Genomic DNA, 19731 nt, shown 5'->3' with positions numbered 1-19731 from the left:
AAAACAAATAATAATAAATAGCTACTTTATTTTGGTTATGTTCAAAGAAGATTTGAAATATCCGTTTTCAGTTTGTCTAACAATATCCGATTGTGCTTTAATAAAAGGCCTCACATTTTCTCAAATAATGAACATACATCTATGGATCTAAAAGTATGTGTAATTTTACAAAAAAAACCTAAAAATGGAATCAGAAAAAAAGGAGATGAATGCTGCTAAAAGGACAAAGCTATAGGCAGAAAATATTTTGATACACTTAGTTAGTCTGTATTCTTCTGTTGAATACGTTTTCAGAATAAAGCATGACCTCTGATTCTTGCTGTGAATTAAAAACTATTTTAAAAAATTAAAAAACTATTTGAGAAAGTTGGAACAAGCTTGATGTAGAATATAGAACATTGTATTTCATTAGTGAAGTAAATGGCTCAAAGGTTTCAGGCTGAAGAGGAGCAGTAAATTACTAATGGTGATTTTTATTTATTTATTTTTTTGTGTGTGTATTTGTTGATGACTCCATAATTATTTCATCATCATGCTGAAATGTTTAGCTTTAAAAAAATTGTGCCATATGTGTGGTTTATTTCCTATACATTGAATAAACTGGGGTGGCATGGTGGCGCAGCAGGTAGTGTTGCAGTCACACAGCTCCAAGGACCTCGAGGTTGTGGGTTCGATTCGCGCTCGGGGTGACTGTCTGTGAGGAGTTGGTGTGTTCTCCCCGTGTCCGTGTGGGTTTCCTCCGGGTGCTCCGGTTTCCTCCCACAGTCCAAAAACACATGTTAGTAGGTGGATTGGTGACTCTAAAGTGTGTGAATGTGTGTGTCTGTGTTGCTCTGTGAAGGACTGGCGCCCCCTCCAGGGTGTATTCCTGCCTTGCGCCCAATGATTCCAGGTAGGCTCTGGACCCCCGCAACCCTGAATTGGATAAGGGTTACAGATAATGAATGAATGAATGAATAAACTGGATGAGAATCCTCTAGGTTTAGTGATTCCATAATTTCTGCCAAATTAATTATCATTGGAGAAAAAAAAAACGACTGGAAAGAATAAAATGTCTTTACAAGCTTTTATTTTGATTACTTGAAGATGATTTCATTTAGCTATGGGGAGTTGTATAGTGCATGTGGGAATAACGGCAACAGCAACACCAGTATCAAGGAAGGACAAGTGTCAGATTCCCATAAATGTGGCTTGATCTAAGTTGGGTAGACAACTCAACCTACAAGAGTCTCTCTCTGAAAGATGGCCCGCTATCAAAGCAGCGAAGTGGAAATTGCAGCAACACTAGTGTCTTACCTGTTTGGAAAAAGAAAGACATGGCAGGGGAATGAAATATATCAATCTAGTTTCAATTTAGTTTCAACCTGGATTGTTTTTTACGCTTTCTGCCTCCATTAAAGGCTGTCTATGGGCCTCATCCGCTCTTTTGCCGTCCCTTGTCCTATACTGGCCCTTTGGTAATTGCTGTATTTTTCTGCACTCAAAACTCTGTGGCGCTGCTCAGCAGATGGGTAAAAAAAAAAGGGGGTCCATTTTTGATGATGGAGCTTAAAAGGTGATGAGAGATAAAAGTAACATTAATACCAGAGTGGGGAAAAGTCCCGGCATATCTTTCTTTTTATTTTTCCATCTTGACGGTTTGAATTTTACATGACCACTAAAGGTCCGCCGCTCTAACGATTCTTGGAGTCGCTCTATTTATATTCCGAGAGCCAGCGCTCTGAGCCCATAGCTTAAGGTTGGTTTAAAATGACTGAACTCTGCATACTTAAGCAGGCAGCCTTGCCATTGATCCCTCAGAAAGTAATGATTTTCCACAATTACAGAGAGGGTGAAACCATATTGCTGGCTTCAGTGACGAGAGAAAAAAGGAATGACATCCATATAGTTCAAACCATGCAGTTTCTTTGGCAACCTCATGCACAAACCAGTCAATTTTCATTATTAATTATTGTCATTTTTATTTGGAAAATATGAGGAGAGCAAATTGAATGTGTTATTTATAACAGACGGCCGCACAACTGCAGGTGAAATGCCCCTACTGAAATATTTAGCTGTTCAGTAAAGCGAATCCTACAAATGCTTGGTCAGAAGTACGATTGCGTGCACTTTGTGTAGTGTTCCAGGAGCAGAAGTGGTAAGCATGCTCTTAAAGTGCCCTTGAGTTTGAAAGCTCCTTGGCTTTCTTTTTCAAACGGAACATTTTTCCATGGGAGTTTGTGCTTTCATAATGTTTGTGAATAACATCTGCGTTTATATCGCAACAAGCTTTGTTTCCCAGGAAGAGTGTGTTCTTCTCTTTCATCTACTCAATAAAACTGCAGGCCTTGAGGACATTATTGCTGTCCAACTCCATTATCTATCACTGGCTCCAGTTTCCCGCCGTCACCTTTTTACGGCGTCATTAATCCCACAAGACATTAAGGATTGAGCTATTTGCATAAATTCAAGAGGAGGGACAATAACAATGTACAGAGCTGCGGAAGGCTCCTGGTTCCATTTCTGAAACATTAAGCTCATTTCTTCCAACTGTGCTTCTTTGGAGGTGTGTTTTTTCTGCATCTTGCGCATGAAAACAGGGCCATTTATTGCACTTAAGCATGTAGGAGTTCATAAACAGATTTTGAAATAAAGCGAGTTTCCATTTCGTCAAGCAAGTCTAATGTAAAATGATTTGTGAATTCAGGACAGGAGTGAGGAGTGTTTCAGGTCTCTTAGATTTGAATATATGCATACCCGCAGCCTGCTGACAAATCCTGCTGAGTGCTGATTACCCCTTTAATAATAATAACTATTGTAGTGCACAGTTCTCCTGTATTCTGCTGTATGCTGCGTTATATAAATGAACAGACTAATGCTAAAAGTCTAAGGCTGTCAAACAATTAAATTAATTACTCATGATTAATCACATTCATTTGTGTAGCTAACTGTGATTAATCCCATTTATTGTATTTGCTTAAATTTGCACCTAAAAGATTTCTTGTCCATTTATAATGAATTGCACTTTGTTATAGCCATGAATACATTCATTGAGCTAAATTACAATGTATTTATTACCTTCAATGATTCTACAGGAACACGAATATAAAATCCAGTGAAGGCAGCAGGGCAATATTAAGGTGAACAGAGTTTCAGATTTTTATCATTGACATCCAGGGAGTGATTTGAGAGGAACTAAAGGTTTCAGTTGACTGTTGTTGTTGGTTGCTCTGTCAATAGATCTTCCTATGGTTGTCCAGTGTATTCTGCTGGCTGATATTGCCATTATACGTGTGCTTGGCTTGTAAATGATACATTTAGACACAATGCACTTTGGAAATAAATACATGGAAAATGTGGACGTCCCTGAGTTGGTTTTCTAAGTAAAAAAATGTGATTATTTACTCTGTGGGAAAACACATATATGGTACATGTCCAGTAAATGATGCTTTTGTTGTTTTGGATTTTGTATCTAATAAAACATTAGCTACGACATCAACGAAATGTCATATGGCTGGGGAACCCAAACATTTGCACCTTTTTCACAAAAATTGTGATTTTTTTTTTACAAATTAAATCACTTCCTGGAAAAGAGAAAACATATATTTATTATTGTACAGTTCTCCCTTCAACAATTGCTTAGAGGCATTTGTTAAGTGTAGACATCATTAGCCTCTTTTAACTAATTAATTATAGACTGAGATCTCACATAATTCAAGGGCTATATTCGTCTGACTGACTCACTCCTGATTCAATGTACTGAATACATTCAAGCAAAATGGCTCTCTTTATATAGCTCTAATGATTAATGTAGCTCAGGCGTAAGACCATGAAGACATAAAGGGTACTGCTATGTGAGCTAGAACCATTCTGTGTGTCTTAAAGACAAGGTAGTAGAACTATGTGACCTAGACTTCAGAAATGCACTAATAAAGACAGTGGGAATGACCGTCATAAGCCTGGGGAAAGCATGCTTCAGTACGTCAGAGTTCAGTTGCTGTAATTACAGCTGGCCTTACTCAGTTTATCTTCCGAGTGCCCACCGTGCCCATTTATGTGACGAATGTAGCTGTAGAGTGCTAAGTGTCCTGTGAAAAAAGTGGCAGGGAGACACAGCTGGTATCTGCAAAGTCATTCGGCCCAGATGCTATCAGTATAATCCTCGATAGCGCGACTGGCTTTTATTGATTCGCTGGTGGAGGAACTGCGAATGTCCAGTGCCACAATTCAATTTGAAGCGCATTAGTGGGTGTTAAATTGCTGATGGGCTGCAGATGGTCCCAATGATTTTGACTGGGCCTTTTCCCTGCTCTGATTTAATTGCACACTCTGCATATTACATGATTAATGAGTATTTACAAAATTATGCTGAGGGCATATTAACCCTTGAGTCGTGTGTTTGCCATGTACACTGTACCTCCTACGGCTGAAAGGCCTTCAAAAAGTCACCTCAAATTACACATCATGCAGCGTAATGAATGGCAGATTAAATCTGGTACAGTAATTGTAGTAAGAAATGTGTAGTATTTGCAGTTTATTTTGTATCAGTGTCTGTGGGCTGAGAGAGAGAGAGAGAGAGAGAGAGAGAGCGAGAGCGAGTATGGGGTAAAGTATAAAGTATAAGCTCTTTCGCATAGAGCTCGGACGAGGCACCATTGTACAGGGCTGGATAAACATGTTTCGTAAGGTGAAGGGAAATAAGCACGCATGAGTCTCTGTGAGATGGAATTCTTCATCCTCGGTTTCAAGTTCTCATGTCAGTGGCACTGCTTCACTTCAAAGTATGCTATCTACAGGAGCCTGCTCTGGATTAAGGGCCTGAGTTGATTAGGTGTGAAATGGCTCAGCGGCCTATGAAAGCCTAGCCCTTTGAAGTGTCTGCGCGCTGTCCGGACAGCATTGTGTGTTTGCACCAATTCAGCCCTCACAAAATGGAAGACAATAGGTGCAAGAATGCTGAATTTATTACGAGCGGGAGAGCATTTGGAATGCTAGGAAAATCTTAGTGGGGCACACAGGTATGTTTATGGTATTGTTCTTTTGTGAATGAATGAATGAGAGGTGTGATTGCAATGATACTGTGAAAATCGTTTTAATTATTCTGAATGCCGTAGAGATTACAGTGTGACCTCATTATCCCTCAGGTTACCACCTTGCTAGATTTCCTTCACGATCAATAAAGTATCTATCTATCTATCTATCTATCTATCTATCTATCTATCTATCTATCTATCTATCTATCTGTCTATCTGTCTGTCTGTCTGTCTGTCTGTCTGTCTGTCTGTCTATTCATCTATCTATCTATCTATCTGTCTGTCTGTCTGTCTGTCTGTCTGTCTATCTATCTATCTATCTATCTATCTATCTATCTATCTATCTATCTATCTATCTATCTATCTATCTATCTATCTATCTATCCAGAGATGTTCCTGTGCATAATAACGCTTATTATACTGAATGTAAATAATAGCATAATAGTATACCTTGGTCTCTCTCTCTCTCTCTCTCTCTCTCTCTCTCTCGCTGGCTGCCTGCCTTATTTGATCACTTGTGTTCCCAGCCAGCACGAGACGTCCCAAATGGATTTTGGCATGCTGCAGTCACTTGGTTGGCAGTTCAGTGCTGTCATGCCACTGTGACGGAGTAAACACAAGCTGGTTTCCTCCGATCATCACCTTGCTGACCAATGGCAGCTAAGGACCAGGCCCTTAAGTCAACCTATCCTCTGAGCAGGTTATACTGCGTGTTAAGGCGTTTACTGTAATAATTGGATTACACAGACATTCATTTGTATACTTAGGAGGAGAAGCTCTTCACAGGTGTTTGAGATGGCCTCAAGCCTCTTTTTTTTTCCACGTATTTAAACACCCTGGACCTTAATCCCAAGAGCTTAACACTGTAGCCCCTTTAAGCAAAGCTAGGACCAAGGCTGCCAGCAACCTGTGGCACAGATGGTCCTCTTAGAGAGCAGTGACCTCAAACATCCTTTATGAGACTGTTAACAAAATACGAGCCTAAAAATAACCTCTAAAATGGCTATCATTAATGTTTTCTGTAGAAACATTCATTCATTCATTCATTCATTCATTCATTCATTCGTTATTCTTTAATTAAAGAGGATTTATTAACTGGCTATTGGGCTAAATGAAGCTGTATGCTTCTTTGTGGAGAATTGAATAGACAATCCTTGTTTCTCCTCCTTTGTAATTTGCTGCACCATTCTTGGTCGAAAGCAGGAGAAGGAACATGGTTCCTTCACTCATAATGTGCATCTGTGTGTTATTCTCACTCTCCCCAGACCCTCCCTCCCTCTCTTCCCTGCTCTTTCTCTCTGCCTCCTTATCCATTGGCTGTGACGTCAGTGCAAATTACAGAGGGTCAGAGAGCTGCCGAGGAGGTTCTCAGAGATGCTGCGAATCCCATCTGTCTCCCTGGAAAGTTAAAAGCTTTGTTTTCATGGCAGAACGGCGTCATTGATGGAGGTGGGCAATTTGGACTGTGTGGGGGAACTGGGGAGAGGCAGTAAATTGGAAAGAAAACAAGGGTTTTAGAGCAATACCTTCAGTCCTGTCCCCTTTCTGACCACATCTGTATGGATGAGACTTGCCAGCTTTGGGGGTATGAAGCCTGTGCTTGTTCCCTCTGGCAGAGCCTATCTCTTTAATGGAGTGGACTGATTACTGCAGTTGCTGATTGGGTGGTGTGGCTGACTCAGAGGAGGTTCACAGCTGTCTGGGAGACAATAGCTGTGTATGATGGAGTCAGACAGGACACAGCTGCATGGCTTTGGGCATGCTCTCTCCTCCTCAATCACTTCCTCATTTCTCTCTCCTCGGGTGTGTTGCTGACCCCCCGACTCGCCGCTGTGATGCGGAGGAGGTAGAGGAAGGCGTGGGGTGGAGTTGATTGACAGCCCTCAGGGAGAATGTTGAAGAGTGTGCCCTGGCCTCCACGTGGATGGGCTCTGTTGCCTGTCACAGCGACAGGAGGAGGCAATGTTTGTTGCCTGGATATGTCCTCTCCTCTTCTGGTAGATTCTGACCCTCAGACTGCTCTGCCCTCCTGGCTAAAGAAGGAGCCTGCTGGGGAATACGAGGCAACAAAATGATTTGATTTCTAGGGTTTTTTTTGGCAGTAGAGCCTTTTTTTTCTTCTTTGTTATTATTACTTCTCCCATCGCTCCTGCCCTGCTTACAACTATATGAAACCAAGCCTGCAATTGCTGAATAACTCCCCGATGACATTAATGCACACATCTGCGTCAGCCACACACTCTCACGTATTCTAGAAATACTATCATAAGCCCACATTCACAGTATTGTAACAGAGCATTATTTACATGGCTGGTTAAACTCTCTGGTGATTTAGTATGTTTCTCTAAGCAGAGGTCAAAACCTTACACCTCTGATAGACCACTCAAGTGTTTTCTCCAAAGATAATCTTGCATTTTGCAACATTGAAGAAACTGTGCTGGTAACAGGATATGTTTTTTGGGTAAACATAAGGAAAATAACCAGGGTAAACCGTGAATCATTTTCTGTGCATCTCTCACTGTGGTGGTACCTTTGCAGTAACTGGAGAGGTTCCCTCAAAGGTGCATCTTCAATACGTTTAGTTTGGTAATACATCTTTGAAGGGACATTTACACTGTCTGTACTTTTAGAGAACAGCACTGGACCTGTACAGGAGTTTTTTTTCTGACAGTGTATGTGGGGTAGGTTGTGTGCAATAAGGGCAATACATCCTTAGTTTGTTCAGTAATCTTAGTAAATGTAATAAAAGACAAAATCAGAATTTTGAAGCAGCCTAGTTTGATTCTCTTGTGTCATTTTGACTTTGACATTTTCATCTAATGTAGTAGACCTACCACTATTGTACCCTGTTTTTCCTAAGACCTAAAGCTGTTGTCTTACACTGTGGTCTAAAATATACAACATACTTTTATAGAGGCACAGAGTGCATTCAAGCTGTGCAGCCAGAAGTCTCGTCGATGTTGGGTATAATAAATGTGGTATAAATTGTCTGTGGAGATGTGCCACACTTTGTAAATCCTGTTCCTCTTCTCAGCCAAACCAACCAACAAGACACCTGTATGGTCACCTGGTGAAGTCATGCACTGCTGAAGCACTCAGCAATGCTATGTAGCTCCAGCAGTTTGGGAACAGATACGACAGCAGCCTTCACACACTGTGGAGCCAGTGTGTGCAGACTGCTGGAACTGTCAGGCAGCTGGGGACAGAATACACTGGGGACCAGCTTTGATTCAAGCCGGAGAAAAAATACGAACTACGCCTGGTCATTTATCACACCATTCAAAACCAAAATGCCTTTTTTTTTTCTCACGTAGCAATAGAAATATAGCATTTAATGCTGGAAATATTTGAGAGCTGTAAAATATAGTACTGCACAGTAGAGATGACAGATTAAAGTTTGTGCCTTGTGCCTCCAGGGTGTAGTTTAACCAACTCTTATATTCATTGTTTTCATCTATTAATGGCTTAAACAATATTACCACCTCATATGCATGCGTTCAGAATCGTTTTAGCACGGCCTGCAGAATGCTGTGAGGAGACCCCACCTGGTATATTTAATAATGCTTACAGAGAGCTAGAAGCAGATGTTATCAGAGCCACCCTTGGATATCCTCTGAACTCTAACTCATATGAATTCTTTCAAATACCAAGCGAAACAGTTACAAATATTATACACCTATTAGCCTGAGAAACTCCAGCACTAGGGCGGCACGGTGGTGCAGCAGGGAGCGTCGCAGTCACACAGCTCCAAGGTTCAAGTCCGAGTGGCTGTCTGTGAAGAGTTGTTCTGTGAGGTGTGTTCTCCCCGTATCTGTGTTGATTTCCACCGGGTGCTCCAGTTTCCTCCCATGATCAAAAACACACGTAGGTAGGGGGATTGGCGACAGTGTCCATGGGTGTGAGTGAAGGTGTAAATGTGTGTCGCTCTGTAAAGGACTGGTGCCCCCTTCAGGGTGTGTTCCTGCCTTCCGCACGGGATTCCGGGTAGGCTCCAGATGTTAAATTCAGGTGTGTAATTGCCCATTTAATTTTGAGTAGTGCTTCGATGCTCTTTTTGTCTTAAAAGAATTAACCCTTAAAAGTCCAGAGTCACACTAGTCTAGTCTAGTGTCGCTGTCTCACAGCTTCAGGGTCCTGAAGTTGTTGGTTCGAGCCCTGCTCCGTGTGAGGTGTGTTCTTCCTGTGGCGCTCTGGTTTCCTCCCATGGTCTAAAAACACGTTAGTAGGTGGATTGGCTACTCTAAAGTGTCCATAGTTGGGAGTGAATGTGTGAGTGTGTTGCCCTTGGGACCCACCACAGCCCTGATCTGCATATGCGGTGGCAGGCCATGAATGAAAGATGTTAGATGGCAAACAATAAAGGTCTGAAACCATGCAACATATTCTATGTTCAAAGTGATAATCATGAATTCTGACTGAAAAGGAAAAACTGTCCCCCGTTCTAATATATAACAAAATTACCATATTCCATAACCTCTCTCATGCTTTTCACATTGCCAGAAAGTAAAGCACTGGTGCTAATAGGAGGGAAGTTCAGACTTTAGAGCAATTATTCATTCCCACCCTCTCACAGGAGGGATTTTTCTTTTTTTTTTTTAACCCCGCTGCCTCCGGCCTCTCCGTCTGCCGCCACAAATCAAAAAGCACTTAATTAACAGATAACTGAACGAGACTTAAAGTTTACTTTTGGCTCCCAGCTGATGGCTGGGGCCGCACAGAGAGGAGCTGAAGGCTGCAGAGCCGTGTTCAACTTGCCAGGCTCACACTTACTATGCTGTACACATACAGCTGAAGCCCTGCTCTCTACACGCTGTCTAATAACAGTTTGTAGCATGTGGAACAAGGTCATCCCTCTGTGTTACGCCTGCAGACAAAGTGGGCCATCGTGCATGGCAAAGCGGTGTAATCTGGTGCTGAGGCTCATCTGGGCTGAAGGACTAGTGTCTGCTATTGTGTTCTCTGTTGGCAGTGGACATTCATTATGGCTGGAGAGATTGCTTTGGGGACACACTGTGTGAAGACAGGCTCAACCCAAACAGATGTACGCCAGGCACAGAGGGAGTGCACATCACACATTTACCCCCATTGGATCTAATGCTATTATAACACATTTTTCCTTTTCTGTGCACCCAGCATATGGGACTATACAGTCAGCAGTTTCACTGTAAGGTTATTACAAGAGCCCCATAGCCATATCCATCAATCACCCCCAATTTCTCATCTCTATCAGGATTGCCCAGAGATACAGCAGTCGAAAATGTAAAAATGATTTTTTCCCATTTACATTCTAAAAGCTTTTAAATTGAAGCCGGTCTGTGACGCCCTGGTGAGAATATTCATATCTGTTCTTATGAAATATTAATTGAAACATGAGAATTTCCCTGTATTTTAATTACCTATTTTATACTCTAGATACAATAAAGATTTAGAGCGCATGCCGCTGAAAGGTGACTCTGCGAGCAGTTACAGAGATTATGGTGAATAATTAAAATCTCTTTGGTTGTTTTGTGGATTGGAGGAGGAACAAGAGAGAGGATTTATTCCGAGTCGAGCCTTAGCCATTAATTTTTTAATGCGGCCCAAAGCACCTGCATGGAGCGCCGGCATGTTTTATTGAGAGAATTACTGTGTTTTCCAAGATCTCATGCCTGAAAGGTCCAGCTCACGGGCCTCCCTGTAGAATCTGGGTTATATGCTACACATCCTTGCAAATAAAACCGCCTTCAGTTACCCACAGCTAAACGACCCTAATGAGCTCCTGCCGAGGAGCAGACACTTTGCACTTTCAGAAGCTTTACTTTGACATGAATGCCAGGTGACAAGTAGGCTACAGATCCCTGACACCACTCGCAAAAGGAGACAATGTCATTATTTCGAATACAAGCCAGAGGATGTTTCTCCATCATTGTGGATTCATTCTTGTCAAGTTTATGGAGGAAGAGGAGTGGCGTGTGGGAAGTGTCCCTGGAGGCACTGGTGCCCGTGCAAGTGTGTGCCCATGTAAGTGTGTGTGTGTCTGTGTTCTTCTTGGCAAGCACTGCTGAGCGCATGAGGAGGGCGCTGTTCTTGGCTCATTTACATTGATGGCCAGGCTTTGCCTTTGCTGGCATTTTCAGCAGCCATTGATCCACTGCCTGCCTGATTAATCTTCTATAACGGGATCAGCAGTCAATTAGTGTCTGAATTTCACTTTGAATTCTGGCCATGCTTCACCTTCCCACCATTTCCTCGCTAAGGCCAGGAACTTTCTGCATGCTCTGTTTATCATTTACAGTGCATCTGCCAAATATTTGCCAATACTGCATTTATATGTTCTTCTATTATGCTTCTGGAATGAAAGAGGGATTCCAACAATTTTTCTACCATCTCCAGTCACTGGCAATTTAAAGAGTCATTCAGAGTTGTTTCATTTTAAAGGATTTACTGTAGACAAATTCTCTCTGATTTTTTATTTGGTGTAGCAGTGATAGAAACTTGGGATGAAGCATCATCCCAGTGAGCCTATAAATGTCCTCTGAAATTTAATGTGCAGTTTTGATGATGGTAGACCTGTAAAAACTGGGCTTCTTTGAGTACTATCCTAGGATTTAATAGGAATGCCCAAAAAAGGATTTAAACATTCAGCTTAAATCAAGTTTATTACTTTAAATAATACATCTCAGTAGTTTTCTTTTTCATGTTGCGACGGCACCTATAGTCATTTCTAAAATACAGCAGTGCTTCTAGAGCAACACTAAGAGTATTAACACATGGCTCAGACAGAGGGCACACCTGCAGGCGAGTGAGGATCTGAGCTCCCTAGCACAAGGTTGGATCGGTTTTCTGAGGATTCAGCGGTTTCGAGGGAGGAAGAGGAGAGGGAGCTGATGGAGGATAATGACAGATGGTACTTTGGTCTCCTCTCCACATAATGGTCATGTGTGGTCTGAGTGTTAGAAACAAGAGCTGGATGCTCAGTGACCAGAGAGAGGTCAGTTTCATTCAAGTCAAATACAGCAAAAATACACATCAGCTAGCTCCCCCTGTAATGTTGATTAGTAACAGCTAGGTGTGTCTTCTGAAAACTCACATGGTTTCTGCCAGCATGTGTTTTTTATCGCACTAGCAATGTTTAGACCAGGATCGCAACTGTGATTTAAATTGCACGTATTTCTTGTATAAATTAAGCTCCTGTTTGATCGGCGTGATTTCACAGCACATGGGTTTTAGCTTGCTTATGATTGGGTGAGCTCCCCCTAGGCGGTTTACGTGCAGTGTGTTATTGAATTTCCTGAAATTTCATCATTCATTGATTCATTTTCTGTAACCGATTTATCCAGTTTGGGGTCATGGTGGGTCCAGAACCTACCCGGAATCACTGGGTGCACAGCAGGTATTCACTAACACAATCGCTATATATAAAACAATCTTTCAGCCTGTAGTGTTTGTATGTCTCCTGTTAAAGCACTGGTTGTTCAGTTCAGAATGGTAAATTTATAGAGATATTTTTTTCTACTGTCTGTTTTTCAGGTAATCCAAAGAAGAGAGGACGGCTCTGTAAACTTCTACAGGGACTGGGCTGCTTATCGCGAGGGCTTCGGCAAGATCACAGGCGAGCACTGGCTCGGTAAGCTCTCCTTTCAGCCTAGCATGCAACAAATACTATTCAGGGCTGTTTGAAGTACAGGGAGAGGACCAAGGTAGCTGCAGTCCAGCTGTATATATCCGAACAGTGTGTGGACAGCTGGCGAGCATTATCGACAATCAAGTGTTCACAATTAAGGGCTATAACTGTCAATCAGATTTCCTCTGCCTTTATTTTGGCACAGCTCTCGGCCCTTACCATTCAAATTCATGGCGATGTGATGATGGTGTTTTGCATTTTAGAAAATGCCTGTTCTGTGTGAGCAAACCAGATTAGCAGACATTCTCGAGTAAATGGAGAAATTATTGCTGTCCTCACAAATGAGTGTCGATGATAAGTGTAATTCAGTGAAGAGAGATTAACAGCAATTACTGTCCCTGAATTGGCGTAAAGACATACAAAAGCTTGCTGAGTAGATTTTCCACCTCCCTACTGGGCGGCTAACAGTGTTTTGATGTTGGTAATTGCTCCGGTTCGAACCTGCCGACATTCGCCAGCGACAGCTAAGTTGATTTTCAAGCCACTTTAAATATACTTGTAAAACAATGCAAATGAGTGTCACAAATGTAGCCTTTTAAATTTCACCTCATTTTTGAAGATGATCCGCTTTGAACTGCACTGATTGTATGACATATCCAGATATCCTAGTCTGAACACATTTTGAAGACAGAGTATGGTCACATTAAGGTGGTTTACGTTATTTTTGTGCTATTATAAACTGGCATCAAAATGAGGGAAGATCCAAATAAAGGAATACCTCACTCAAAACTGCTGACTTGGCTAACACTAGCTTAAAGCCTGTGGGAACATGTTTCCATTTGCATAAATCTTACTAGGCTCTTCTAGCATTCATTCATCATAAGCAGTGTTTTTGAAAGAAGTATTTTTTTTTGTTGCATCCTGGCAGTGAAGGGTGCAGAAGAGAGCTCTGAAAGGGAAGCTAGCAGACATAGTTTTCCTTAGGGTTAACCGACGTGAACACAATTTCTGATCTGTCCAGTTGCTCTCGAAGCTGGAATAGTAGCATGTCTTATCTGGTTCTTTGCATATTCCCAGCATGTGTAAAAGCATATCTCTGTGTTTTTCGGTCTCTGACAGATGACTGGAGGGAGAAAAAGTATGGTATGGTGTGTTTTTGTGTGCGTACAGGCTCGCATGCATGCTTGTGATGGACGGTTACTCTCAGACGCCTCCAACATAAACAAGATAAATGGCATTTTCTTTTATTTACTGCAAGGTTGCTTCTACTTCATCAACAGCACAAGATGGAAAAAGTCTCTCGCAGTGACAGGGTTGATCCGGGCTGGGTCTTAGCTGCTTCTGCCAGGGATAGATCTGTTGTCTTATTTCATGTGAGGGACACAGTGTGTGTTATGGAACGTGTGAATATGTGTGTGTGTGAGTTCGTGTTTTTTTTTTTCTTCCTTTTTTCAAGACTAAGGCTCAGATAATGTGGAGTGACAGGCCTGTCAGTGTGTGACATCTCTCAGAGATTGACAGGCTCCACGAGAGGAGACGAGAGGAGGCTAACGTCCCTCTCTCGCTCCTGCTGCGGCTGGAAATGACTTTTCCCTCGGCCGCTTATTCCAGCTCCAGCGCTGTAAGTAAAACTGGCCCGTAGTGCTCCTCTGAGGACGGCTGACGACACGGAGCTTGTGTTGGTGACCACAGGGGCCGGTCCCTGTGGGAGTGCCCAGGAACAAGCTCTCCTCTCTGGGGTGAAGAGGCTGATGGCCCTGCCTGATGGTAGAACTCAACTCTAGAAAGCCGTCACTGTCGATGAAGATGAGGCTAACCCTCCCACACGCTCTAATCAATAAGAGACACGAGGGAGCTGGGGACAATTAACCTCTGGGCTCAGAGAGATGAGCTGGAGAACCAAAGGAGAAAAAAAGAAAAGAAAAAAAAACATCAACAATACACAGCCATCAGAATGAGGTGACAGAGGGAGCGCAGAGGGCAGTGTGAGAGAGAGAGAGAGAGAGAGAGTGTGTGAGAGCGAGAGTGAGAGATGCATTTCACCTCCAAAAGTATAGGATTAAAAATATAGTTCCGGATGACAGCACAGCTTGAAGTTTCACAGCATTACTGAAAGTCTGCCACTGCTTGTGGTGAATATTCCAATGGGAATCGTTTTAGTGGCGCATTAGCAATCAACAGGAAATGCACAAATGCACAGAAATGTAAGTCGAATATTGGAGAGAGATATGAATATTAATAGGAGACAGTGTATATTTGTGTCATCAAAGGGGAAGGTTTAAATTACCATTCCATAATTCCATAATTTTCTTTTGTAGTTAATTAGCATATCCATTCAAAATCAACCTAGAAGAGCCCTATAAATAAACTTAGCCTTTTATCAGTAATTTTGAAATAATTCACTGGAAATTGTTATAAGTCATTCCCACTCCCCCAGAGCCCTCCTAGATATTTATACGGATTGCTAATACAAAGCTCAAGTACGCATCAAAAGCCTCTCTCTCTCTCTCTCTCTCTCTCTCTCTCTCTCTCTCTCTCCTTCTCCACAAACACCTCACATACTCTCTTACTCTGTTTCATGAATCTCAGGGTATGAGGGAGGATTTTTAAAAACCTTGCTTCTTGGCTTTGCTCGAATCCCATTTACGAGCTCTTCTTTAGTAGTGTGCTCTGGTATGCGATGACCAACCCGTAAAAAGACGACCTTAAATTTTATCCCCCACGGATCCTGTCTGGAAAGAAGAAAAGAGTGTTCAATCGCGTTAACCTGATCCCGGACGCATCCCAGAGCCGTCACGCAGCCCTGCTGAAATCCAGCCCTGTCCTACATCAGCACAACCCCAGGACCTTAATCCATAATCACTCTGATTCAGACTCACCCTCACTCCCTCACAAACCCAACCATGGAGTTACAGGTCAGCAGCAAGCTCTGGTCAGAACACACAGATATTACCTCTGTTCCCTTGTTCTGGGTGTGGTTTGTCATTCAAAGAGGAGCTGTAACAATATCAGGTTCTCAAAAAGGATTTTATGGCGCGGTACTTTCACTGCAGTGAGGAAATTGTCATTGAGGAGGCCACATCAGAGCCATTCTGCTGAAGTGCTGGTGCAGTAATGACACCGGCAACGTTTGCTGATGCCTTTCAGCGTATTGAGCCGGTGCTGAGAGGTGACGCCTCATTGCTCATTAGCGACTGTGCTGAATTTCCAATACTGTCTCTCCAGTGACACTCTCGCATTCCCTATAGCATTAAAACAACAGCATTCAACAGTACCATTTGATTGTGCACTGATAACGATGATACTCTTATCATCTTAAATGTTTCGTTCTTAGTAACTGTCACAAAGCCCAGTCATTTTCTGAATGAAACCAGATACATTTATAAAGCCAGCTGTGAGTAACAGCAAAAGATTCTTCCACCAAACTTCTTCTTGAGGCTGTACATTTGACTCACAGTCACTTTTCTATTTATGTAACTTAGGTTTGCCTCCAGCAGAATCTTAACACAAACCAGAACAGTACTTGTGGTCCCTGGCGGCTTGACTATTTGACCTGCCATGGTCAGGATTTTTCGCTGACAAAAAAAAAAATAAATCAGTAATTTAATTATCAGTTTTTAAAGTCAAATCCAGTTTGAACAGGTTGGCTTCTTAGCTGTCTTGCTTCCTATCTGATGATACAAGAAACAGCCTGAGCTCAAGTAAGCCAACATTAACCACCGCTAATCATTTCAATTAGGTAAATTAACTGCGATAAAAGGATTGTGCGATAGTAGGGACAGGCCTTTTGGTTCCTCGCAGGTCGTGTGCCGCAGTTACTGTTAATAAATACAATATGAACCTCTTGGTCCTTTGAAACAGAAGCGTATTTTGAAGTCCACCTTTCTTATTTATTTATTTATTTATTTATTTATTTTTGGCCATGGTTGCTACATAAGCCTCTGTGGAAATCGTGTTATAGTTTTAGTAGAAAGTTGAATGTTGTACGGAGTGCAATGCAAAAGACTGATACCTAGTGAGATGAACAGGGAGACGATATAATATGTATAATATGTATAATAATGTTATTATTATATCATAACGCATACAATCAAACACTCTTTAGTCTTTTCCTCTTTATAGCAGCCAGGTGATAATGTGATTCACACCTGCCACTGAATGAATATTTTTTATCGCTGTTCATTTAGGAATTTCAGTTTCCATAATTAGGTGAGAACTTCATTAACAGCTTTTTAGATATATATTAAACCTTTTTTGGATTAAATCACACTAAAAGAACAGGCGTCCCACATTTAAAGTGTGTGTGTAGGACTAAGCCTAATCTGTTTACAGTAAAAGGCCATTTTTACACTTTTCCCTGTCACTATCAAGATCCTCCTTTATCCTTTATTTCATCTTGATGTATTCATGCATCACAGTGTGTTCCTCACAAATATGTTCCTCTGCATATTTTTCAAAACAGCATGTTAAGAACACACGGAGCGGGTCTTGACTGCTTAGTGTGAGGTAAAGGCGATGGAGAGGAACAGATGATGGAGGGTGGTTCGAAAAGTGACTGAATTTTTTTATACGTCCAACATTAGAGTTACCACCTCTTGTAACAGCAGATCATTTAATGCCATTTTAATGCACACATTGATGAAAGTATTTGCTAGAGCAGGCTTTTGCAATCTTTTCAGCTCATTGAAATGCACAGAATGGAAATTCGTAATGATTTTTCTGTTATGAGTGTAAACACAGTGTGTGTATGTCAATAAGTGAGTTTTTGGCTTTGTCTCATGGGGATAGATGTGATCTCATAACTAGAAAGTCTGTGGACCACCTTGAACATTTTGGACTACATTTAGATGGGGATTTATTGAACAAGATAAGTGGGACATTTTAAGACTAGTGTTGTGCCTTAGGAGGACTGGTAAAGACAGCACTTTCAGGTGCAATGCTGCACTAATCAGTCTCATTGGTCTCATAAACAACAAGCCCGCAGATGTAAAGGAAACACACGTTGGTAGGTGGATTGGCGACTCAAAAGTGTCCGTAGGTGTGAATGTTTGTGTGTGTGTGTTGCCCTGTGAAGGACTGGCGCCCCGTCCAGGGTGTATACCCGGCTTGCGCCCAATGATTCCAGGTAGGCTCTGGACCCACCGCCACCCTGAACTGGATAAGGGTTACAGATATGGACATGGAAAGGAAAAATTATTAATTATTTTTGAAATACAGAAACAATCCCAGCTGTTTTCTTATTATTGCCAATATTCATTCATTCATTCATTATCTGTAAGCGCTTATCCAAGTCAGGGGCGCGGTGGGTCCAGAGCCTACCTGGAATCATTGGGCGCAAGGCGGGAATACACCCTGGAGGGGGCACCAGTCCTTCACAGGGAAACACACACACATTCACTCACTCACTCACTCACACCTACGGACACTTTTGAATTGCCAATCCACCTACCAACGTGGGGCACCAGTCCTTCACAGGGCAACATGAGTGCCAATATCCTACCATTATATTCATATTTGACTACAAATGGCTGCCGTTTTTTAAAAGTGCATGGGGCGCCCCAGTGGCGTTACACAAAAGCAGTGGTCGATGACATGTGTGAAAGCACCTGCTCACTTTCGTCCACCAGGCCGATGGTATTGTATGTGATCGTAGGAGACGTAGTTAACAACTAGCGATTGGGAAGACAATTCAGCAAAAACTTGTGGTATAAAAATAAAATTGTATCAGCTCATAAACTCAGACAGTCAGCACTATGCTCCTTTAGAGTCTTGAGTATGAGGTATTCGTCTACTCATTTTTCTTTACCTCTGCCCTGCTGAAGTTACGACACCTTCATTCTAGCACATACTGCTGACTTTAGGAATATTGTAATCCTTTACAGGAATTTCTCCCCGTCTCTTTCTCTCTTGCCCCTTATCTCGCCTTCCTCTCGTGTCCCCTCTCTAATACTTTGGGCCTTTGTTTTGGTATTCAGATCCTTTTGTCCTGCTGATTTAGCGAGCTTGGACGGGTTGTGGGTTTCTCTCTGATCCAGACTTCACGCTGGCTCTGACCGAGTGAGTTTTGGAAAAGTGGGTTAAAAAGATGGCGCCTACTCTGGAGGTTTCTTCTCCTGCCTGCTGATTCATTATGCAACAGAGAGCTTCAGTTAAGGCACCGCTGTGCATCCTATTAGTTGTGCCAGTCTCAAAATGAGCCATACTGCCACGGGAGCCCACCCGGCCCACGGTCTGTCTATGCTCTTGGCTGCGTAATGCTTTCTCTGTGTGATTCTTATATAAGCACTGAACTATACACTCTCCTGAAAGATAGTACTATCACCATCAGTTGACTTTATGTAGGAAGGTAAGGCAGGCATGATTACTCAGTAAAATAATAAGTAAATAAATAAATACATTTGCTTTCACCATGGACCAGTGACAGTGAAATTCATTCATTCATTCATTCATTATCTGTAACCGCTTATCCAGTTCAGGGTCACGGTGGGTCCAGAGCCTACCTGGAATCATTGGGCGCAAGGCGGGAATACACCCTGGAGGGGGCGCCAGTCCTTCACAGGGCAACTCTGGCACACACACAAATTCACACCTACGGACACTTTTGAGTCGCCAATCCACCTACCAACGTGTGTTTTTAGACTGGAGCACCTGGAGGAAACCCACACTGATAAGGGGAGAACACACCAACTCCTCACAGACAGTCATCCGGAGCAGGAATTGAACCCACAACCTCCAGGCCCCTTTAGCTGTGTGACTGCGACACTACCTGCTGCACCACCGTGCCACCCGACAGTGAAATTACTAGATGCAATTTTTTCTTTTAAAATTTGTGGTACTGCAGAACCTGGATAGATCTTTCCTTGTATCAAAAGAGCCATCAGTGAATGGATGGATAAAAACAAATTGTGGCATTAAATATTGTTGTCAGTAATATTTTTAGAAAGTCATTCCTCTTAATCTTCTGCAAACAATTAATGTTTGTAATCGTAACAGAATTTGTCCAGTTCTGTCAACTGGGACAATAGTCACTAGACTGCACAGTTGATGGAAATGATGGTGCTGAAGGTAAGCAACAGCTTGTGACACAGTGGTATGTTCTAGCCCCAGTTTCACTGC

The 19731-nt window shown here is 42.2% G+C and overlaps 1 protein-coding gene across 3 annotated transcripts in view; it reads left to right on the top strand.

Annotated features, from left to right (window-relative positions):
* Positions 1–19731, top strand: part of fibcd1a (fibrinogen C domain containing 1a) — an 89017-nt gene that overhangs the window by 42612 nt on the left and 26674 nt on the right. For all 3 annotated transcript variants that reach the window (XM_066644489.1, XM_066644488.1, XM_066644490.1), the window contains one exon: positions 12522–12618. In XM_066644489.1, coding sequence (XP_066500586.1) covers positions 12522–12618 — 97 coding nt within the window. The remainder of the gene's footprint in view (positions 1–12521; positions 12619–19731) is intronic.

The sequence above is a fragment of the Hoplias malabaricus genome, chromosome 14 (genome assembly GCF_029633855.1).
Source record: "Hoplias malabaricus isolate fHopMal1 chromosome 14, fHopMal1.hap1, whole genome shotgun sequence".
Lineage (NCBI taxonomy): Eukaryota > Metazoa > Chordata > Actinopteri > Characiformes > Erythrinidae > Hoplias > Hoplias malabaricus.
This window is presented reverse-complemented; position numbering and strand designations above follow the sequence as displayed.